Here is a 24,670-nt window from a genome sequence, read left to right on the forward strand (position 1 = left end):
TATTCTCCTTTAAAAATATGACATATGGAATAAATATTCCACTTCAGACACAATGGTATAACAACTCAATAACCTCCGCTAACCTTTATCCCTTCTCTGCATATCTCTTTTCTCAATTGATTTCGCAAAACCAATTGTGGCATACTCCATCTTTAACAAAATTTCATATTTCAACCACAGATTGTTTTTGCAAAATCGATTGAGAAAATAGAGATGCAGGGAAGGGATAGAAGGATCAACGGAGGTTACAAGGAGCCGTTATCGTGTGAGTATCATATTGTCTGACTTGCAATGTTTTGTCCTCCTTCAGCCCCATGATCAATATACTAAAACTTGAGCCTTGTGCTCGTCTATGTTGTTTTCTTGGTAATGAGTCTGAACATAAAAGTTTTTGATGTTGGGACCCAATATCTCAACACATTCATATATGTCGTCCTGTTGGCTTTAATTTTGAGAATATATAATGTTCTCTTCTTTGTCAAAGTTTACGTCAATCTCGTCTACTCCTACGATCTCTTTACTAATCCTGATGTCGATTACTTTCCTAGCTAGTGACACATATGTAGGTTTTGAGACACATGCAGGTTCATCTAGTGAGCTCCCAACCCCTTCCGACATTCCATCAATTTATGGTGATGATATTTAATTAAGCTTCCTAAACGGTTAAAAAATCCACCTTTCTATCTTCATAATAATAATAATAATAATAATAATAATAATAATAATAATAATAGTAATAATAATTATTATTATTATTATTATTATTATTATTATTATTATTATTATTATTATTATTATTATTATTATTATTATTATTATTATTATTATTATTATTATTATACTATGTTTCACCATCATCAACCACAATCTATAAGAAAGCCTATGCAGTCCTCATTAGCAGCTAGTGCATGAAGTAAATACTCATCTCATACATCTCAATCTGTAGTGGTTAGCAACATTTTAAATTGCGGTCCGCATTCGCAATTGCGACTGCAATATTGCTGATGCGGTAGCCTTCATATCTGCATCGCACCGCACTTGCGATGTGATCTTAATTCACGTGTACGACCGCATCGTAGTTGCATCACAACCGCATCAGACTTTGGCGATGTTGGTTCAAATTTTCTCACAAAAAAATAAAATTTATGAACTTCAAGTCCTAATTTGTGTTAAATCTAATGAAAAATCTTACTTTTAACAATCCCTCAACCGTCTATTTTAAGAACATTCAAATTAGTGTTTGTGGAATAAACTAAGACAATGCAATGATAGATAAATAGTGTAGTTACATAGCAGTTTCATATTATATAGGTTGTGAAATTTCAATATGATTTCACATCGCAACAGCCGCATTGCGCATTGTAGCAACCGCAATGACCGCATTCGCAACAACCGCAACCGTTACCGCATCGGCGACCGCAACCGCAACCGCAATTAGTCTTTATAAAAAAACAAAAAGTATAAAAAAGTGACAAAAATAGTGATTAGTCCATGTGAAAGAGCAAAATAAATATTTCTTTACAATGAGAAAAAGCAAGTTCTAGAATAAAAAAGTAAAAGAAATATTTAAACAAAACATGCATGATGCCTTACCTTGTCGGCTAGGAGGCTTATTATTTCATATTTATTAAATTTCATTTATTTCCATTATAGTGGTAAGAATATTCAATCATATCTTTAGTCAAACAAAAACACAAATATTCAATCATATCTCACCATTAAAAATTTAAGAATATATTTAAAAATTAAGATACCAAATTGTTTTCATCAAACCAAATCATTATATATTAATGTTTGGGACAATGGTTGCTATGCCATATACACATTTCTTAATTTCTTTCTTTCTCCTTGAAGAAATAAATAAACCATGGCACAAGAATCATTCAAAGTTATTGAAGTTTGCAACATTGAACCATTTCATGAACCAACAAAACCTTCTCAATCACCAACCTCACTTCCATTAACTTTCTTTGATCTTCTATGGCTAAGATTTCCACCAGTTGAACGTCTCTTCTTCTATGAATTCACAAACTCAACCAACATTTTCTATGAAACTTTTCTTCCAAATCTCAAACAATCACTTTCACTCACACTTCAACACTTTCTCCCTTTCGCCGGAAACATAGTTTGGCCTATTGGTTCATCAAAACCAATTATAAACTATGTTCCCGGCGATTTTGTTTCCTTGACAGTTGTCGAGTCAAACTCAAGTTTCAAAGATATTTCTTCTAATCATTGTGATGCTTCAAAAAGACATCATTTGATACCCCTTTTGAATACTTCACATGAAAAAGCTTCTTTGGTTTCATTTCAAGTCACTTTGTTTCCAAACAATGGTTTTTGCATTGGAATAACATCACATCATGCTGGTTTAGATGGAAAATCTTCAACAAATTTTATGAAATCATGGTCCTATATTACATCTTCTAATTCTAACCTTGATTCATCTTTTATATCTTTACCTGAAAATCTAACACCATTTCTTGATAGATCATTGATAGAAGATCATTACAATGGAATTAGTGAAGGATATGCTAATACTTTGATGAAACATGGTGGACAAAGTCTCAAAGTTTGGGATTCTTTTGGTACATCAAAAAGTGATGCAATCAAAAGTTTATTTGAATTGGCACCTTCAAATATTCAAAAGCTTAAAGAGTATGCAAGAAATGAGATGAAAAATATGAATGTTACAAATTTGTCAACTTTTTCAATTACTTGTGCTTATGTGTTATCATGTTTAGTAAGAGTAGAACAACCAAAGGAAGAAAAAGTGATTTTCATATTTAGTGTTGATTGTAGAGCAAGATTGGACCCTCCAATTTCTTCTATGTATATTGGAAATTGTGTTGCAGGACAAATAGTTGAGCTTGAGCCAAAGAAATTTATTGGACAAGAAGGATTTTTAAGTGCTTTAGAAGGGATGAATAAAGGTTTGAATAAGGTGAAAAATGATGGAGTATTGAATGATGCTGAAAATTGGTTAGATAATATGTTTAATGGTAATAAGAGCATTAAAATATATTCTATTGCTGGATCACCAAGGTTTGAAGTTTATGGTATTGATTTTGGATTTGGAAAGCCTAAGAAAGTTGATTTGACTTCAACAGATAAAACAGGAGCATTTTCTATTAGTGAAAGTAGGAATAATGATGGTGGAGTTGAGATTGGTTTGGCTTTGAATGAGCAAGAGATGGAAGCTTTTTCTACCTTTTTTGTTCAAGGACTTGAATAGTTGAATCCATTTAAAGTTTTCAAACTTTAGTACTTTTTTGAAGGTTGAATAATTCTCTTTCAAGCAATTTGTTGTGTTAGAGAGATTTTATTTTTTGTACGTAGTATGAATAAATGAAAAATTGAGTGTTGGTTTATTATTTAGTTTACAAAACTTGTAACATTAATGCAAGTATCTAGAGACTCTGATCAACCAGAGATTACCAAATTTTGGAGTACTGAATTCGATTTCTATTGATAAAAAGAAATTTTTTGTTTACATCTTTGTTTTATTTGTTGGTTCTGATGATCATCTCCTCTATGCGTTCAATTTTGAAGGTTAAGGTTACTTTTTAAATAAAGAAAAACTGAAAAATTCAATAAACATGCGAGTGTATGTTGGGGGAGTTTGGGGACGCTCGCGAGAAACATCGAGTCAAATGTTACAGGACTACATGAAAGGGAGATGTCACATCTCCACCCAATATTTTAAATTCAACATCTCTTCTCCTTAACCACTTACCCTTGAAATTCAACAATCTCCCCCAAGTGTGAGAGGATCCATTCCTGCTCCCACAGCAAGCCGAACCGTGACTCTGATACCACTTGTTAGGAGTTAAGAGGAGCTCAGAAGAAACATCATGTCAAATGTTCAAGGACCATAAGAGAGAAAGATGTTGCATCTCCATTTAAACCTTAAGACATTAGGTTAATGAGTCACATCTCTTATAAATCCAACATTCTTTCTATTCATAATCGAGGTGGAACTTAATCACTCACATTTAAAACCCAACAGTGCAGTGGTGATCTAATAAAGTTTATTATATACTGAGCAAGATGAAATGTCAATCGCATTTAATATGTTCTCATCTTTTATCAATAAGCAATAACCAATAAAATCGTAAAATCGTACTACGATTTTGCTCCATTGTACCACTATTCAGTTGTTTCCAGCGTGACAACTTGTGCAACACTACAAATCGTGTTGCGATTCAGTTCCACCGTACCACTATTTGACTTAACATTATTTAGGGTTGTGTCAACACTAAGTATTTCTTATTAAATTTTCCTTCATGTTCAATCGAAAGAGATATTCTTCCCTAGACAGAAAATCAAAGTCAATAGACACAAATTTAAGCGCACACACATAAATGCTTAAAATTAAAAATAAAAAAAAATTATCACAACAATCAATATCATTTTTATCATTTTATCTTTAATTTTTAATCATTATTATTATAAGTGTACCTAAGCTAAATTTATTTAGAGTTGTGTCCATAATAGAATTTCCCATATTCAAATATAGAATTTCCCCAATTGTCTTATACAGTAAAACGGACACTCTGGTGCACGAGGCTCGATAAGAGCATTCACAATGGAGCTACTTATTTTTGAGTACTAAAGTGGTCCCCACATGTACACATCATTCATTTATGATTTTTTTAATAATAGTACATAATAAGTACTCAATCCCTCCAATCCAAAACATCTTCAAAAGTTCTAAATTGGTCCCACAAGTAGCATATCTATCCAATAACTCAATATCATTTTAAATGGGTCCTACAAAAATTATTTAGGTACTATGTCTTATTGTAGAACTAGTACCTATTAGGTACAATTTTATTTTTGCTCCAATTGGAGTACCTATTAAATATTAGTACTTAAAAATATAAGTATCACTACTGGAGATGGTCTAAGTCTCCACTCTTACTGTCTTACATCAATTTTGTCAACGAGTGCATGTGCAGTGCACGCACGCAACGTCTTACATTGCGGAGAAACACACAAAAAAATCTTCAAGATTTGTACTTGAGGCAGACAACCTTACATGGCTCGCAGGGTGCATTAAAAATGGACATAATTGTATTTGAGGAAACTCTCTTTGATAAACATACCGTAATCCTACTACTCTCTCTTTGTACTATAGGCCGAAGTTACGGTGAACCACTTGAAAATTGGTTTACTGTAATTTGTAGATAAGTGATTAAAATTATTATAACGAATATAAATATTACAATATTAATCGTTGAATTGTAAATTTATATTTTATAGATTATTCATATATTATTTTGAAAAATTGAAAAATCATGTATGTAATAGACATTTATCAAGATTAACAATATTTAAGAAAAATTCATAAATCATTAATTTTAATGGGTCTCGATAACATATCAAATAATTTTTAATTTTTCTAATTTTTTTTATGGATGATATAATATAAATTTTCAATCAAACGGTTGATATTGTGAAATCAGTATTCGTTGTAACGTTATTCATGACTGGTCCATCATGGATCACTTGATGAAGTGATTCATATTAGAATTTGTTTTGTACTACATATACTCCATATGTCTCAAAATATAAGCAAAAATAGGTCAACAAAATTCGATGTATTATTGGTGTAAAATTTAGATCAAATACATTAACTTTTGTTAATTTTTGCTTATATTTTAAGACGGAGGAAGTACGGTAAATCGTTTTGATCATATTATATAAATTAAGAAATATAATTAATATTATATGGAAAGTTAAATTATAAGTTAGTTTATAAAATTGTTTTATTAATGATATGCAAAAGATAAATTAAAAAATTGATATAATAATGAAAAAGTGGATTGAAAAAACATGAGTCATGGGATTAAAAATGAGAGGATTCTGTCATGTTACTTTAGGATTTTTTTTTGAGTCATTGATTTGGGTGGAAAGAGAAAAGGAAAAGAAGAAAAAAGTGAATTGAAATGTGGAGATTGACAAAATTGAGGAACATGAGGAAAAATAAATGGAGAGAATTCATTCTCGATTAAAAACATAAAAAATTGCTTCAAAAAGGGAAAAGGAAAAAATAAACACAATGAAACCCTTGAATTGTTTGGCGTTGAGCGGCTGACACAAGCAATGAAGTCGACCGGCGCACGATGGCTGACGATGAGCATTGTAAAATCGTAAATTACGATGGACGAAGTTGCCATTCACAAACCACTAAAATGAAACGTCCAAATTGTTGTGTGCTGACACAATGAGCCATTTTCTTTCATCTTTTAAATTTTCATTTGTTTCATTTTAGATTTCTTTTTTTTGTTATGAGAGAATCCAATTATGGATAAAAAACAGAATTTATCTCACTTATATATCAAAAGCACAGGATTCTTTTTTTTTTTCTTTTCCAATCTTGAAATAAAAGTTGTGGTAGGATTAATCTCACCTTAGAATCGGAAAGGCAGAAAAGTTTGATTAATAAATTCACCTTAAAGGTGAATAAGTGAAGTGTCTCGGATTCGAACTCGAACTCCTACACATATAATGCGATGTCTCTACCAATTGAGCTAAGCTTACAGGGACGATTAGTAGAAACATTTAACTATGTATATTGGCAGCGATAAAAAAATTGGGTCAAGTTCAAAAATCAAAGTTGTGCGGTTACTTTTTCATCTAATAAATTTGTCAATTGAATGGTTGAAATTTGACCGCAATATTGTAGATAGTAATGCTGCTGAGAATCTAACTCGTAGTAGGGGTACTCGCGATTCGGTTTGGAACGATTTGTGGCAAAAATCCATTCGATCCAAAGTTAAAATTACTCGCGGTTCGGTTCGTTTTTGGATGGCTAATTAAAAAAAATCCAATCCGATCCAATTTTGTGCGGTTTAATTTGGATCGCTTTTTGGATATCCAAATTACAAATTAAATTTTATTTAATTAAATATTAATATTATGTTAAAAATAATATATTTTGCAATGACAATTATCAAATATATTGAAGTATATACAATATGCGTAGGATTAGCCGCTTCAATGGCATCTCTTATTTTGCTCGGGGGAGAAATTACCAAACGTCTAGCATTCCCTCACGCTTGGCGCCAACGATTCTTTTTTTGTAGAAAAAAAAAATAAAGAAAAAAAAATCCTAACTTATGAAATGAAATAGTAAAAAAAAATAGATGAAATTGAACTAATAAGTATTATTGAGAAAATTAAAAACCAACGATTAATATGTTAATGCAATATATCATATCATACTAATAAAAAGTTAAATAACTATTAAAAAGTATGTATGCGGTTTGGTTCGATTTGGATCAGTTTTGAAAAATCAATCCAAAATCCGATCAGATCCAGCAGTTTTCACAAAATGACATCCAAACACATCCAAAAATAATTGATTTTTGCGGTTTTCGGTTTTTATGGATTGGTTTGAATTTGAGCACCCCTTAATAGATAAAAATATTTAATATGATAGATAAAGAATAAAACTCTATTTAATGAACTAGCTAGTCATTTGTGTTAGACTGTCCCGTAAATTTAAGTCGCAACATTAAATTTAGGCTATCTTTGGATTGATGGAATGAGATGGAATGAATGAAAAGAGATGGAATAAAATAATGTATGATTGTTTGGATTTGAAAAATAATAATGAAATAGAATATAATAGAACGAATTTTATCTCATACCACCACTTACCTTCATTTTTATTCTTTTTTTTTTTAAATATTTAAACAATGAAATGAAAAATTTATTTCATTCCACTTTATTCCACTCCGCTCCATTATATTCTATCAATTCAAACCGAACCTAAGTAAAACATTCAAAATCAATTTTCATTCAACTCGGACCAAAACTAAATTTGGCACTGTTTGCAAATTATCTTCTAACTTTTTTGGAAATACTCTAGAACTTTTCCTTTAATCACAAACTTTTCTTCACTCTTAAACTTTCCACAAACTCACATCCTTCAACTCCTTTTCAATAGCATACGCTACCATACCATAGTTCTCATTTTCAAAGTTGAACAAGTCAAAGAAATATTATGCAATAATTTGGTAATTGCAATTATCTTCAAATTTTTAGCTTCACCAATAAACTTTCTCCTTTCTTTTCTATCTCATTACGAGAAATGCTAACTTGGGCACAACCCCAAATCAATTTTATTTAGGCACACACACATCATTGAAAAAAATTTAAAGATAAATAAATTAGTCACATCATTTTATATTAATTCATTCTTTTATCTTTTAATTTTTTTTAACTTATGTATGTGTGGTGAGAAAAATTAATTTAGGCTTAGCTACTCAACTACACCAATCAAGTCAAACTAGCCATTCTTCATACTTCAAAATTCCACATGCACACTCACATCAACAAAAAAAATGAAACCATTGATCAACTTCAAAACCATAATCATCACCACTCTCATCTACTTTTCCATTTCCCTCCATAACCTTCAAGCATACGACCCAATTGACCTTTTTACCCTCAGTTGTGGCACAGAAGGAAACTCTACCGACGGACAAAGAACATGGACAGGAGACACAAGCTCAAAACTTTTGTCATCATCATCTCAAAACAACCCAACAACAACACAAAAATCTTCAACCAACAAAATCCCATATTCAACAGCACGTTTATCACACTCAGTATTCAACTACTCTTTCCCCGTCACTATAGGTCCTAAATACCTCCGTCTCTTTTTCTACCCTTCTACTTATACCAACGGTTTTAACCGTCACGACGCTTCTTTCACTGTTATTTCCAACGGTTTCACACTTCTTAAGGATTTTAATGCTTCATTAAACGCTGATGTCGAAGGTGTTGATACTTTATTGAAAGAATATGTTATTAACGTTGGTGATGATCAAAGGCTTGATTTGAGTTTTATTCCAAGTAGTGGAAATTCTAATAACTATGCTTTCATTAATGGAATTGAAGTCTTATCTATGCCTAGTGATCTCTAATTCTCTATTATACAGCACCCACTGATCCTGGAATTTCACTTGTGGGGACCACTATCACACCTGCATATACTATTCCAACAACCGTTGCACTAGAAACAGGTAACATTCATGTTAACTTATGTCTCTTTTATTTCATATCTTTTAACACTTTTATAAGCAAATTTATATTTCTAGGTTCATTACATAATTAATGTATTTGGACTAAAATACAGGGGCGTCTCCGAATTTCAGGAAGCTTTGTGCAAAATATTAAAGTGGTTCATTGATAAAAAAATATAATTTTTTTTTAAAAAATTGTCGATTTAAATTGCATATAATATAAAAAAATCATTCTTGTAAACATATAAATTATCAATATTAAATCAATTGCATGAAATTAAATGAACAAGAAATACAAAATAATTATCTTCGTATATAACGTCAAAAAGGAACATTCTAATCTAAGATTAAATTTTATGCAAAGATTAAAATGGACTAGAACTATATTTACGAGTATAGATGACTAATCTATTGATACTCATATGATATTTTATGAACATTAACAATATATAACTATTATTTTAGGGCCTAAAAATTAATCAATTAATATAAATCTGATATTTTATAGGTATAAATAATATATAAGTAATATTATAGGACCTTAAAATTTTGAATCGAGACCCGATGCCGTCGCACACCCCGCACATGTGTGCTAAAATATAGTCTAAATACAAGCTATAAGCTCATAAGCTACTTGAATAACGTTTGAAAAATAAGCTATAAGGTAGTAAAATAATCTATAAGCTCGTTTTTAAAATAGCGTTTGAAAAATAAGCTATAAGCTAGTAAAATAAGCTATAAGCTTGTTTTTAAAAACTGTTACCAAACAGAGCTTTTAGCTTATAAGCTAAAGCTATAAGCTATAAGCTATAAGCTATAAGCTAGCTTATTGGTTTTCCCAAACAGAGCCTATGTCATCCAAGCTTGGAAGTATGGCTTGAAAAGGGAGGATAGTGCAGAGATTCAGTATTGATAGACAGAATTTAAAATAATTCATTGACGGAAAATTCCGCCACCACTAAAAAAAAACAAAATTAAGCGGGGTTTTTAAGACATTTAGAGGGGGTTCAACCTCCGCGGATTGTTTTGCGGGAGTTTTGAATTAGATTCCCATAGTATACCTGCTGGGGTTTTGAGGACCGCTGCCAGCAAAAGTTACAATTGTGCAAGTATATGCAAAACTGATAATATGATACAAGGGTCATGCAATAAAGTGATAATGATACATGACAGACCAGTAGCATATTCCAATTGATCTAATTTTGGAACAGCAATTTAAAACAATTTCAAATTATGTATTCAGCAGAAACCTCCTGCATGTCATATATTGTTGGTATTTGGTTTGAATTTAACTTTGATGCAGTTAGAAGTACATACCTAGCTAATGCCATTATGTAAACAATTTGTTGCACTGTTTTGTTTTGTTTATGCATTTAAAAATAAAATAAATCAATACTAATTTTATTAAATACAATGTATTAAAAACACATTCTTACCATTGCAGATTACAGGATCAAAGTTGGAGTGCAACCAAACTCACCAGACATTCAAGACACAGGCATGCTCAGAAACTGGAACACCGATGACACGGACTATTTAAAAACTCCAACAGCACGTGACTTCGTCTCAGGAGATGTAACACGTACGAGTAATATCACTGTAACCCCCGATTACGTGGCACCAAAAGAACTCTTCAAATCATCACGTGACTTAGGCACAAATTCCACTCTCAACCAACTCTTAAACCTGACATGGGTATTCCCTGTTGATTATGGCTTCTATTACTTGATCAGGCTCCACTTCTGTGAACTCGACCCCGACATAACTAACATGGGCGATCGAGTCTTTACCATCTATTTACAAGGAAACGTGGCGGAACAACAAGCTGATGTTATGAAATGGACCCTAAATAATAAAGGACTTGCTGTACAACGAAATTACGCCGTTTCAATTCCAAAAAGTAATAACAATGCTAAGAGAAAAGTTAACCTATCTCTTCAAATGCATCCTTATGGTGGTGATAGTCATTCCATCAAAATCAGTGACCCATTTTTAAATGGACTTGAAATTTTTAAAATCAGTGAGAACAGTTTGAAGAATCTAGCTGGACCCAACTTGGATCCGGGTTTGATTCCAAATAACCCAAATTCGGTTGAAAATAAAAAGCAAAGCATAAGGGGGACGACTCTGATTGGTGTCATTTTGGGAGCTGGACTTGGCGTCGTTTTAGTTTTCATTGTCATTTTCTTCGTTTTTAGAAGTAAAAAGGAAACTAAGAGGGACAAAGCTACAACAAAAAAGGAATCAAGCAACACTCAAAACTCATCTCTACCTTCGGCTCTATGTCGTAGTTTCTCCCTCCTCGAGATACGCACAGCCACAAAAAACTTTGATGTCTGTTTCATCGTTGGCGTTGGAGGATTCGGCCACGTGTACAAAGGCTACATTGATAATGGTTCAACACCGGTAGCGATCAAAAGACTCAAACCGGGTTCACAACAAGGAGAAAATGAGTTCATCAATGAGATTGACATGCTATCAAAGCTTCGTCACCTTCACCTTGTTTCGTTAATCGGTTACTGCAATGAGAACAACGAAATGATCATCGTCTACGATTTCATGGCACGTGGAACTTTACATGATCATCTCTACAACACTGAGAATCCTGCTTTATCACGTGGAACACACAACCGTGACGTGAAAACCACAAATATTCTTCTAGACGAGAAATGGATTGCAAAGGTTTCTGACTTTGGGCTTTCGAGAGTTGGGCCTACAGGTATATCTAAGACCCATGTTAGCACTGTTGTTAAAGGGAGTTTAGGTTATTTAGACCCCGAGTATTATAAGCGACAACGTAACGGTTTAACTGAGAAATCTGATGTGTACTCTTTTGGAGTGGTTTTATTTGAGATACTATGCGCTCGACCACCACTAATTAGAACGACAGAAAAGAAACAGGTGTCACTCGCTGATTGGGGAAGGTTTTGTTATGAAAATGGGACACTAGAGAGTATTGTGGATCCTTTAGTGAAGGGAAGTATAGCGCCTGAGTGTTTGAAAAAATTTGGTGAGATTGCGGCTAGTTGTTTGCTGGATGATGGAAGAATGAGACCGTCGATGAACAACGTGGCTTGGACGTTGGAGTTTGCATTGCAGTTACAAGAGAGTGCGGAACTATGTGAGCCTCAAGATAGTTTGCTTCCTCTTAGACGTGCGAGTGTTGTTGTTGGGAGCGCGAGCGATGTTGGAATTCTTTTGGATTTTAGCAAGTGAAGTGAGTGTGACTCGCTGGTGCCAAACTGAATACCACAAAATTGAAGTGAAGACTTACAATTAACAAGTGACCTCTTTGGAATCTGCTACTATGACTACTACTACTAGTATGTAGTGGAGAGCATATAGCTATGGTTATGATAAGGAAAATGTTTTATTTTAATGTATGGTCTTTAAGGCAAAGTGTTAATAGCTACAAGACGTGAACATAGTAAATAAAAAATGTACAAAATTATAATTTTAAGGAATCTTAGATATCAGCTAACATAGTACAAATTATATTAGAACCATGAAGCATACTCAGAATCACCTCATGAAGCATACTCACCATACCATAGTTATACTTTTCAAAGTTGAACAAGTCAAAAAAATATTATGCAATTATCTTCAAATTTTTAGCTCTACTAAGAACTTTCCCCTTTCTATACGTTCTCAGCACCACTAATCAACTCAAACCCGAAATCATTATCATCATCTCATCTCATCTCATATATATAACTACAAACCCTTCTTCACACTTCACATTAATTCCACATGCACACTCACATCCTCCACACAAGACACACTCCCATGAACAAAAATAATAAAAACATGAAACCGTTGATCAACTTCAAAACCATAATCACCACCCTCTTTGTTAGAAATAATATAAAACCATTGATATGGCTCTATCCTAACACCTTAAGGTTTTGGGATAATCGGTTATTAGACATGGTATCAGAGCCACTATGACTAAGTGGTCTAGAGTTCGATCCCCACTCCCCTCACTTTCTAATTAAAAAAAGTGGAATTTAAGCATATGGTAGGTGGGCCTATGCATTATCCACACTTCAAGCCCAAGTGGGCTCTTGCGTGAGGGGGCGTGTTAGAAATAATATAAAACCATTGATATGGCTCTACTTTACCATCTCCTTACTTAACCTTCAAGCCTACGAACCAAATGACCGTTTTACCCTGAGTTGTGGAACCATAGGAAACTTTACCGATGGAGAAAGAACATGGACCGGGGACACAAACACAAAATTTTTGTTATCATTTCAAGACATTTCATCTTCAACAACAACACAAAAACCTTCAATCAACAAAATACCATATTCGACAGCACGTTTATCACACTCAGTATTCAACTACTCTTTCCCCGTCACTATAGGTCCTAAATTCCTTCGTCTCTTTTTCTACCCTTCTACTTATACCGACGGATTTAACCGTTACGATGCTTCTTTCACCGTTATATCCAACGGATTCACACTGCTTAAGGATTTTAATGCTTCATTAAACGCTGATTTCGAAGGTGTCGATACTATATATAAAGAATATATCATTTACGTTGGTGATGATCGAAGGCTTGATTTGAGTTTTATTCCAAGTAATGGAAATTCTACTAATTATGCTTTCATAAATGGAATTGAAGTCTTATCAATGCCTAATGATCTCTATTATACATCGCCTGACGATCATGGATTTTCACATGTGGATACCTCCTACACACAATATAGCATTCATACCAACGTTGCACTAGAGACGGGTAACAACTACTCCATCCATCTCTTTATAAGTGTTTCTTTTACAAATTTGCGATTTGGACCCTCTAACTTTCATAACAACACTTTTGCCCCCCTAACTTTTATCACTTATGCAATGGTGCAACATTTATTTTGACCAAGTCGACGTACACGTAGACAGTAACCCACATAACACGATAGAAAGTCAACGTACACGTCAACAAGTCAACACACACGTGAATAGTAACTCACATGACATGTTGACGTGATATGTGAGTCATTGTTTTCGTGTATGTTGGTTTGGTCAAAATCAGTTGAACGACAACCTTTTGCAAAGGGGGTAATTATTTGTCCCTTTGGAATATGAATGCATTATTTATTATTTTCTTATATTTAAACTCGTCTAATTATTCCATTAACCACTACTAATATGGATATTTTAGTAAATAAAATTAATTTTATCATTGAAAGGAACACAACTTATCATTTTCTTATGAAATATACAAAACGGAAATGAGACATTTAATGAGACAGAGATAGTATATGTTAACTAACTCCATTTATTTTTAATTGTTTTAAGATTATTTACATTTACAACATTTATGATCATAGTTTTTAGTGTGTGCGCGCGGATCTGGATATATGTTTAAAAGTTTATTGAAAGAATAAATATTTATAGGGAATTATAGCATATTATTTTTTACTACACTGGTCAAAATTTATATTCGTCCCTTTTCTTAATTTATTATGGTGACAACTGCAGATTACAGGATTAGAGTTGGAGTGCAAGCAACTGAATCAAATATTCAAGACACAAACATGCTTAGAAACTGGAACTCCAACGACACAAATTATTTAAGAACACCAACATCACGTGATTTTGTCTCAAAAGACGTAACAGGTACAATGAACATCACTGTAACCCCTGATTACATGGCACCAAAAGACCTCTTCAGAACATCACGTGACTTGGGCACCAATGGCACACTCAACAAACTCTTAAACCTAACTTGGGAATTTCCGGTTGATACCGGTTTCTATTACTTAATTAGACTCCATTTTTGTGAACTTGACCCCATGATAAAGAAACCAGGTGATAGAGTCTTCATCATCTATTTACAAGGATGTGTGGCAGAAGATCAAGCTGATGTTTTGAAATGGACTGATAATCAAAACGGCCTCGCTGTGCATCGAAACTACGCTGTTTTTATTCCAAAAAGTGATGATTATTATAATAATAAAAACAAAAAAGTTAACATCTCTCTTCAAATGCATCCTTACAGTAATAGCCGAGAAACCGAATTCAGTGATCCATTTTTAAATGGACTTGAAATATTTAAAATCAGTGATATCGATTTAGATAATCTGGCTGGACCCAACCCAGATCCGATTCAAGATCTGAATTACCCTCAAGTTCAAGAGAAAAAGAGCAAACAAAGAATAGGTGGAATGACAATAATCGAAGTCATTTTCGAAGTTGTATTCGGCGTCATGGTAATTTCTCTTGTCATTTTCTTTGTTTTAAGGGGGAAAAGAGAAACGAAAGAGAAAAAGAGTAAACCGACAAAAGAGTCAAAGTCTTCAACAACTTCGAAGTGGGGTCCATTGTCATTTTCAACAACAAAATCAACAAGCACACAAAATTCATCTCTACCGTCACATCTTTGCCGCAACTTTTCTATCATCGAGATGCGTGATGCCACAAATAACTTCGATGAAATATTCATTGTTGGCGTTGGAGGATTCGGCCATGTGTACAAAGGGTACATCGATGAAGGTTTAACGCCGGTTGCAATAAAACGGCTCAAGCCAGGTTCACATCAAGGCGAAAATGAGTTCATCAACGAGATCGATATGCTCTCGAAGCTTCGTCACATTCACCTCGTTTCTTTAATCGGTTACTGCAATGAGAATAATGAAATGATCATTGTCTATGATTTCATGGCGCATGGAACATTACTCGATCATCTCTACAACACGGAGAATCCTACTTTATCTTGGAAACAACGATTGCAAATTTCAATTGGTGCAGCGCGTGGGTTAAACTATCTTCATACAGGTGCAAAACACACAATTATTCACCGTGATGTGAAAAGCACGAATATCCTTTTAGACGAGAAATGGGTTGCAAAGGTTTCTGATTTTGGGCTTTCGAGAATTGGGCCTACGAGTAAATCTAAGGCCTATGTTAGCACTGTTGTTAAAGGGAGTGTTGGCTATTTAGATCCCGAGTATTATAAACGTCAACATTTAACAGAGAAATCTGACGTGTACTCTTTTGGTGTGGTTTTGTTTGAAATACTATGCGCTCGACCACCTCTGATAAGAACTGCAGAGAAGAATCAAGTGTCACTTATTGATTGGGGAAGGTGTTGTTATAAAAATGGGACCCTCGAGAGTATCGTGGACCCTTCGATAAAGTTGAGTATAGCGCCTGAATGTTTGAGAAAATTTGGAGAGATTGCGATTAGTTGTTTGTTGGATGATGGAACGATGAGGCCATCAATGAATGATGTCGTTTGGATGTTGGAATTTGCGTTGCAGTTACAAGAGAGTGCCGAACAATGTGAGTCTCATGTTGTTCAGCATTCTCTTGGTCATGAGAGTGTTGTTGTTGGGATTAAGAATGTTGATGTTGAAAGTGAGAGAAGAGATCAAAATGATGACGTGTTTAGTAGTGGTAGCGATGTGGGAATTCTTTCGGATTTTAGCAAGAGCAATGAAGTGAGTTTGAGTACTCTGACCGCTACCAGTAGTAGTGGAGAGCATAGCTATGTTTATAAGGGAAATGTTGTGTCCTAAATTGTCTAAACCAGAAGCACGTTGAGGGGAATCAATTAATTGAATAAACATGTATGGTGGAAATATAGTGTATGGTCTTTAAGTTTGTGTATATGGTCAAAATTTGTGTCTATTTTTTTCTAATGTTTTATATGTATGTGTTTGAAGTTCTAATGTAACTTCAGTTTTTTCATTACTTGTACAAGAATCAAATTATACTTATATCCCTTTCAGATTATTAATTTCTTAATACATGTAGTGCAAAAACATCCAACCTTTTGCTTTCTTGTGTCTCAATCAATAACACCATGGTCCTGCTTTTAAGAGTTGAACGAGTCAAAGAATTTAATAAAAATATTTTACTTTTAAGTATGGTTTGCGAGTTGATTTCTAGAAAAGAAGTAACAGAAAAATTTATGTATTTTTTTAAAATTAAGAACACTACTGTAAATTGTTTTTAAAAATAATTGAAAAAAAATGATAAATAATGAGATAATACTTTAATCACAAGGGGATCATATTAAAAACATTTTATAGTGTTCTTAATATAAAAATGAAGAATAAGTTTTTCCCTCACTTCCCATTTAAAAATCAACTCGCAAACTCATATTGATAAGGACAAATGATTAAACTTGCCACTAGCTAGCAATTTTCCAAGTATTGTTTGGAAATACCCTAACTAGAACTTTCCTCTCCCTACCCATAATCCTTATCATAACTCATAATCAAAATGTGACAAATTTTTCTTCACCACATACTCTCCACATTTCCACAAATTCAGCTCCATCCTTTTGAATAGTCTTTTGAATAGTATAGCATGCCATGGTTTTCTCCCCTTTTCAAAGTTGACCAAGTCAACGAAAATATAAGCAATTTCTACTTGCTCCATAGTATATATTGTTTAAAACTAAATTGTACACACTTTTTCAGAAAAATAAATAAGTGAACATCAAATAAGATTATTTTGGGTGAAATTACTGTTATTATTTGACTATCAAATTAAGTTGCGTCTCGTCCAACTCCAAAAACTACAACTTTCGATTTTCACGATAATAAAAAAACAATTACTTAATGAGCTAAGAATCGAACTCAGGACCTATAACATACTACTCAATCCCCTTATCACTAGATCTAGTGGCTTAAAAAAATTACTCTTATTAATAAAGTAATCTCTAAATATCTTTTAAATACAACTCAGTTGATAAGCTGGATAACAACGCTTAGATGCAGTAGTTTATGTTCAAACTTAAGATTATACATTTCTTTACGTTTAAAATTTGTGAGTTTATTAATAGTTAGTTGGTTTAGTGGTGATTGACGCTGAACTTAGTAGGGAGGATCACGGTTAGATCCTTTGCAACTGCGATCGAGAGGGGTAGAAATCACTAGATGCCAGAAATGATCCCCAAACCAATTTAGACGGTACAGTAGATTAGATATTGATAGTGAAAAATAATTATGAGTTTAATTATGATAGAAGACCAGTCCACCAATTAGAAGAAACAAGATTATTATTCCTACCTTCTCCATAGATAAACCAATACCATGCCATCAACATTTCTTAATCCTCTAGTATCTTGATTGAGAAATTAATTTTGCTTTTGCTCGTGAGAGATGCCTTAATTTATTTTAAAAATATTTTTGTTATTTTCTTTGACGTTTTCAACCAGACCATGGTGCTAGTGAATGAGACACTAGAAATTAAAGTAAAAGGTCAATGTTTTTTTTTTTTTTGCACCATATGTATTAAGAAATGAATAAACAACTTGTAACTTGTAAGTACTACTCTGCTGTTGTCTCTTTATAATATAAAAAAAAAAATTTAAAAAAAAAGAGAGAAATTATCATTAATTAAACTGATACATAATCATTTTAAAACTATATTTAAAGGGGATTTGCATTTTAACCTTTAAAATTACAAAATCAAACTTTTATTATATCTCCTTCAACTTTAGTACTGTTTTGAAGGTAGGAGAATTGTTTGATCATGTTTCAAGCAATTATAGTGCTACAGAGAAACCACTCTCTTTTTTTGTTTGAATAAATTAAAAATTGCAAAATTTGTAAGCATCATAAATATTCCTATGCCATGAATATATCTTTGAAAAACTTGACATGAATTGGTGCATACGATTATACGAATAATACGATGGTCTTGTGCACGAGACTCTCACCAAATGGCGTTTAAGGAGGATAAAAGTACACAACATCATCACACAAGCAGAGATGCTGTTTTCATGATTTGAATTCGTGACAACAACTTTACCATTGCGCCAAGACTCGGACAGAGTGCATTAAAAATGGACACAATTATATTTTAAGGAAGCTTAGATGTCAAAACTAACATAGTACAAATTATGATATTACTTAATAACACCGGAAAGTGTATTACTCTATGACTGAGAATCAGCATTAAGAAAAAAATAATACAATATTCACTTGACAGCAAGTTCAGCCCAACATATCGTGCGGCCTAAAATCAATTCTTCTCGAAGGACACCTTCGAAGATTAAGTTTGAACATCAAATTAACTGAATTGATTAATAGCTATCAAGATAAAAACCTAGCAATTTTCTAAAACACACAAGAGACATAAGAAATTTGATTCCTGTACAAGTTACATTATTTCAACTTCAAGAAACTAACATATAAAAAATAGGAAAAAAAAAATGCACACAAATTTTGAGTATCTAGCTAGTACATTTTCAAGCATAAATAACACTTTGCCTCAACTAACTGATTTTCCTCAACGTGCTTTTGGATCCACAATTTCAGAGAAAACACTTTCCTTATTATAACCATAGCTATTATCTCCACTACTACTAGTAGTCATAGTACTCACACTCACTTCACTACTCTTATTAAAATCTGAAACATGTGCCACACTGGTTCCACTACTAAACACGTCATCATTTTCGCCTCTTTTCTCACCTTCCAAGTCATCAATCCGGCCAAGAGTATGCGGAATAACAACATGCTCGCGTTGTTCCGCACTCTCTTGTAACTGCAATGCAAACTCCAACATCCAAACAACATCGTTCATTGATGGTCTCATTGTTCCATCATCCAACAAACAGCTGACTGCAATCTCACCAAATTTTCTCAAACACTCTGGTGCTATACTCCACTTCACCGAAGGGTCTACAATACTCCCTAGGGTCCCATTTTTATAACAATACCTCCCCCAATCAGCAAGTGACACTTGTTTCTTCTCCGCGGTTCTAATTAGAGGCGGCCGAGCACATAGTATCTCAAATAAAACCACACCAAACGAGTACACGTCAGATTTCTCTGTTAAACGCTGTCGTTTATAATACTCAGGATCTAAATACCCAACACTCCCTTTAACAACGGTGCTAACATGGGCCTTAGTAATACCTGTAGGCCCAATTCTCGAAAGCCCAAAATCAGAAACCTTAGCCTTCCATTTCTCATCTAACAGAATATTCGTCGTTTTCACATCACGGTGAATGATCGTGTGTTTTGCACCTGTATGAAGGTAATGTAACCCACGTGCTGCACCTATTGAAATCTGCAATCGTTGTTTCCATGATAAAGCAGGATTCTCCGTGTTGTAGAGATGATCACGTAAAGTTCCACGTTCCATGTAATCATAAACAATGATCATTTCATTATTCTCGTTGCAGTAACCGATTAAAGAAACGAGGTGAAGGTGACGAAGCTTCGAGAGCATGTCAATCTCGTTGATGAACTCATTTTCACCTTGTTGTGAACCCGGTTTAAGTCTCTTAATCGCAACCGGTGTGGCACCATTGTCGATGTAGCCTTTGTACACGTGGCCGAATCCTCCTACACCAACAATGAAAAGTTCATCAAAGTTGTTCGTGGCAGCACGTATCTCTAGGAGAGAAAAACTACGACAGAGATCTGACGGCAGTGAGTTTTGTGTGTTGCTTGATTTCGTTGTTGAAAATGAAAGTGGACCCCACTTCGATGTCGCAGAAGACTTTGATACTTTTGTTGTTGTAGCCATTTCCCCTTTGGTTTTCCTTTTACTTCTAAAAACGAAGAAAACGACAATGAAAACTAAGATGACGCCAAATACAGCTCCCAAAACGACACCAACTAGTGTCGTTCCACTTATGCTTTTCTTTTTATTTTGACCTGCATTCGGGTTATTTGGATTCTGAATCGGATCTGGGTTGGGTCCAGCTAGATTCTTCAAACTGTAATCACTGATCTTGAAAATTTCAAGTCCATTTAAAAATGGATCACTGTATACAGTTTCTCGTGTATTATTACTAAGAGGATGCATTTGAAGAGAGAGGTTAACTTTTTTGTTACCGTTGTTATTACTCTTTGGAATTGAAATGGCGTAGTTTCGTTGCACAGCAACTCCTTTTTTATTTAGGGTCCATTTCATAACATCAGCTTGTTGTTCCGCCACGTTTCCTTGTAAATAGATGGTAAACACTCTATCACCCGTGTTAGTTATGTCGGGGTCGAGTTCACAGAAGTGGAGCCTGATCAAGTAATAGAATCCATAATCAACAGGGAATACCCAAGTCAGGTTTAAGAGTTGGTTGAGAGTGGAATTTGTGCCTAAGTCACGTGATGATTTGAAGAGTTCTTTTGGTGCCACGTAATCGGGGGTTACAGTGATATTACTCGTACGTGTTACATCTCCTGAGACGAAGTCACGTGCTGTTGGAGTTTTTAAATAGTCTGTGTCATTGGTGTTCCAGCTTCTGAGCATGCCTGTGTCTTGAATGTCTGGTGCGTTTGGTTGCACTCCAACTTTGATCCTGTAATCTGCAATGATGTTACCATAAATTAAGAATGTGTTTTTTTTTTAATACATTATATTTGATAGAATTAGTATGATTTTTTAGAAATGCAAAAACAAAACAAAACAATGCAACAAATTGTTTACATAATGGCATTAGGTATGTACTTCTAACTGCATCAAAGTTAAATTTAAATTATGGTTACCAAGATGGTGATAGTATTGGTGTTGCAAGAGTCGGTAACATATATGTTCGGTTTTTGGAGTTATTTATTTAGGAGACAGTTTAATATCATCAAGAATTGTTTCTATCCAGAATCGAACTCGGCTTCCTCCGAACAATTTGTCCTAGGAAGAGCTCGTTAAACACTTAAACCTAATGTCTTGGTTAGTCTATAATTGTTCTTACCATACCAATAGTATAACCAGAATCTGATATAAAACTTGTTTAAAATTCTTTTAAGTGAGACACTAAGAACTAACCATTCATCCACTTAATTGAGGAATCCATAACCCTGACTTTATTATAGGATCAATATTCAATTATAAAATTTGGAAGATACACACATTCCCCCAATAGGATATTTGTTAACTTGAAGTTGACTAAAAAACATAGCTGAATGCTTTCACTATTACTCCGTGGCGGAGCCAGAAAATTTATAAAGTCTGGGCAAAATCTCAATTTTGCACTGAAAAAACTCAGTTTTGAACAAAAATATCTCCGTTTTGCCTTAAACTAACCCCTAAGAATCTCAATTTTGTCCAAAACTATCCCCTCAAATATCAATTTTTTTATACCAGAGCCTGGGTAAGAGTCCGGGATGGCCGAACTGTAGATCCGCCCATATTAATCATCTATTGTATTTTATTAACCACGAATTTGAGCGTAAATATCAAATTACCAGCAATTTACAAGTATCCAAATTTATAAATACTAGTTGGAACATTTTTCTAAAAAAACTTGATATCTAGCATAAAGACGGACTAATTTGAGGATCTAATACTACTGTCCCTGCATGGACTAAACCACCAAAATTGGCACCAGACAGAATCAAATCCAAGACTTTGAAAAGAGCATATTTCAAGGTCGCAAGCTAACACTACTGCGCCAAAGTAAAAAGAGACTAGTATAAAGACTATAAGTTAACATGAATGTTACCTGTTTCTAGTGCAACGGTTGTTGGAATAGTATATGCAGGTGTGATAGTGGTCCCCACAAGTGAAATTCCAGGATCAGTGGGTGCTGTATAATAGAGATCACTAGGCATAGATAAGACTTCAATTCCATTAATGAAAGCATAGTTATTAGAATTTCCAGTACTTGGAATGAAACTCAAATCAAGCCTTTGATCATCACCAACGTTAATAACATATTCTTTCAATAAAGTATCAACACCTTCGACATCAGCGTTTAATGAAGCATTAAAATCCTTAAGAAGTGTGAAACCGTTGGAAATAACAGTGAAAGAAGCGTCGTGACGGTTAAAACCGTTGGTATAAGTAGAAGGGTAGAAAAAAAGACGGAGGAATTTAGGACCTGTAGTGACGGGAAAAGAGTAGTTGAATATTGTGTGTGATAAACGTGCTGTTGAATATGGGATTTTGTTGGTTGAAGATTTTTGTGTTGTTGTTGGGTTGTTTTGAGATGATGATGACAAAAGTTTTGAGCTTGTGTCTCCTGTCCATATTCTTTGTCCGTCGGTAGAGTTTCCTTCTGTGCCACAACTGAGGGTAAAAAGGTCAATTGGGACGTATGCTTGAAGGCTATGGAGGGAAATGGAAAAGTAGATGAGAGTGGTGATGAAGGTTTTGAAGTTGATTAATGGTTTCATTTTTAATTTTTTTTTGGTGATGAGAGTGTGTGTGTGGTGTGGAAGTTGAAGGGTGTGTGTGAGTTTGTGGAATAGTGAAAGAGTGAAGAAGGAAGAAGAGTTTGGTTTTGTGATGATGATAAGGATTTTGGGTTGAGAGAGTTGATTTGTGGTGTGTTGAGAACGTAGAGAAAAGGGAAAGTTCTTGGGACTTGCTAATAAAAAATTGAAGATGATTGCAATTAGCTCATTAGTATATTTCTTTGACTTGTTCAACTTTGAAAATGAAAAAAATTACTACTACTACTTTAAATATGGTTAAATAAATTTGTCAAAAGAAAAATATGGTTAAATAAATTTTTGGTTATATAAATATATACTCCCTCCGTCCCAAAATATAAGACTCGGTTGACTACTGCACGTACGTCAATGCATAATTTTGATCACTAATATATTTAATTGTCTATTTGTAAAAATTATAAAAATTTGATATTTTGAAAGTACTCATCAAAACAAATCAAACAATATCTCATATGTTAATGTTTACATCTATATGTTATTAAAAAAATACGGTCAAAATAAAATATATGAATAATATATTTAGTCAAAGTGGCTCTTATATATATATATATATATATATATATATATATATATATATATATATATATATATATATATATATATATATTAGGACGGAGGAAGTAGTTTTTAATCTTTTTAAATTTTTTTCTTCAAACCATATATGCTCATGTGGCACCAAATAGATTGAGAGTCTCAAAGTGAAATGAAGAATATCTTTATTATAACAAAAAATTTACTTTTTAGTTTTACAGAATGTTTGATATATTTAGTTTAAATACTTCAAATATGAATTTAAAAATTAAATAATTTTAAAATTTAATATAAAGTAAATATCAATATCAATATGAATTTAAAAATTAAAATAAGTTTTGTTAATTTCTTTGACTTGTTCAACTTTGAAAAGTAGAACCATGGTGCTATGAATGAGACACAAGAAAGCAAAAGGTCAATGTTTTTGCTCCGTATGTATTATGATATGAATAAACAACTTGCAAGTAATATTTCAAATATTTTATTTTCTTTACAAATGAATGAGAAGAACAAAATAAAAAAACATTTGATGTGATTTGGGCTTTGACGTATTGTGAAAATAGCAAGCTGTCATTAGTATACTTGTTAAGAATATTTGAATTTTCTTTTTTTTTTTTGGGTTGATGAATATTTGAATTTTCTATTCTCTTTAAAAATGAATTACCGTTTAACATTATTAATTTATTATTTATACTTTACCATATCCTTCTTTTGTGAGAAAATAGGAACAGAGCAGACATGGTTTTGAGTCTAAGTGAGGATAAATGTCACAAGCAATAATACAAATACAAAATTCTAATCACTTCCCACAAATATGCATTAATGAAATATTTTCTCCATTTTTATTTTTTTTTTATTGTCAAGTAGCCTAATGGCAAGACTCACATATTTAAATGTGGAGAAACGTGGAATCCGGGATTCGAACCCCGACCACTCCAATAATATCTCTAGTAGCTACCATTT

General features: G+C 33.3%; 2 protein-coding genes and 1 pseudogene across 2 annotated transcripts; 2 read left to right on the forward strand and 1 right to left on the reverse strand.

Moving 5' to 3' along the window:
* Window positions 1-1,723: 1,723 nt before the first annotated feature.
* Window positions 1,724-3,493, forward strand: LOC123907697 (phenolic glucoside malonyltransferase 1-like). Its single transcript, XM_045958064.1, has one exon. The coding sequence runs from the start codon at window positions 1,868-1,870 to the stop codon at window positions 3,233-3,235; it is 1,368 nt and encodes a 455-aa protein (XP_045814020.1). The 5' UTR covers window positions 1,724-1,867; the 3' UTR covers window positions 3,236-3,493.
* Window positions 3,494-8,253: 4,760 nt separating this feature from the next.
* Window positions 8,254-16,822, forward strand: LOC123909923 (annotated as a pseudogene).
* Window positions 16,823-19,130: 2,308 nt separating this feature from the next.
* Window positions 19,131-23,415, reverse strand: LOC123909746 (receptor-like protein kinase FERONIA). The gene is made up of 2 exons (XM_045960627.1): window positions 22,444-23,415; window positions 19,131-21,310 (listed from the first exon to the last, which is right to left on the reverse strand). Exons 1-2 carry the CDS (start codon window positions 23,114-23,116, stop codon window positions 19,284-19,286), a joined length of 2,700 nt encoding a protein of 899 aa, XP_045816583.1. The 5' UTR covers window positions 23,117-23,415; the 3' UTR covers window positions 19,131-19,283.
* Between the last annotated feature and the right edge of the window lie 1,255 nt (window positions 23,416-24,670).

The sequence above is a fragment of the Trifolium pratense genome, linkage group LG2, assembly GCF_020283565.1.
Source record: "Trifolium pratense cultivar HEN17-A07 linkage group LG2, ARS_RC_1.1, whole genome shotgun sequence".
Classification (NCBI taxonomy): Eukaryota; Viridiplantae; Streptophyta; class Magnoliopsida; order Fabales; family Fabaceae; genus Trifolium; species Trifolium pratense.

What these genes read in the sequence shown, in the direction of transcription:
- LOC123909746 (XM_045960627.1), bottom strand. Translation starts at nt 23,116, where the DNA reads ATGAAACCATTAATCAACTTCAAAACCTTCATCACCACTCTCATCTAC. An exon ending in AACCGTTGCACTAGAAACAG is followed by an intron (nt 21,311 to 22,443) that starts GTAACATTCATG and finishes ACATCATTGCAG; the next exon opens with ATTACAGGATCAAAGTTGGA.
- LOC123907697 (XM_045958064.1), top strand. Translation starts at nt 1,868, where the DNA reads ATGGCACAAGAATCATTCAAAGTTATTGAAGTTTGCAACATTGAACCA.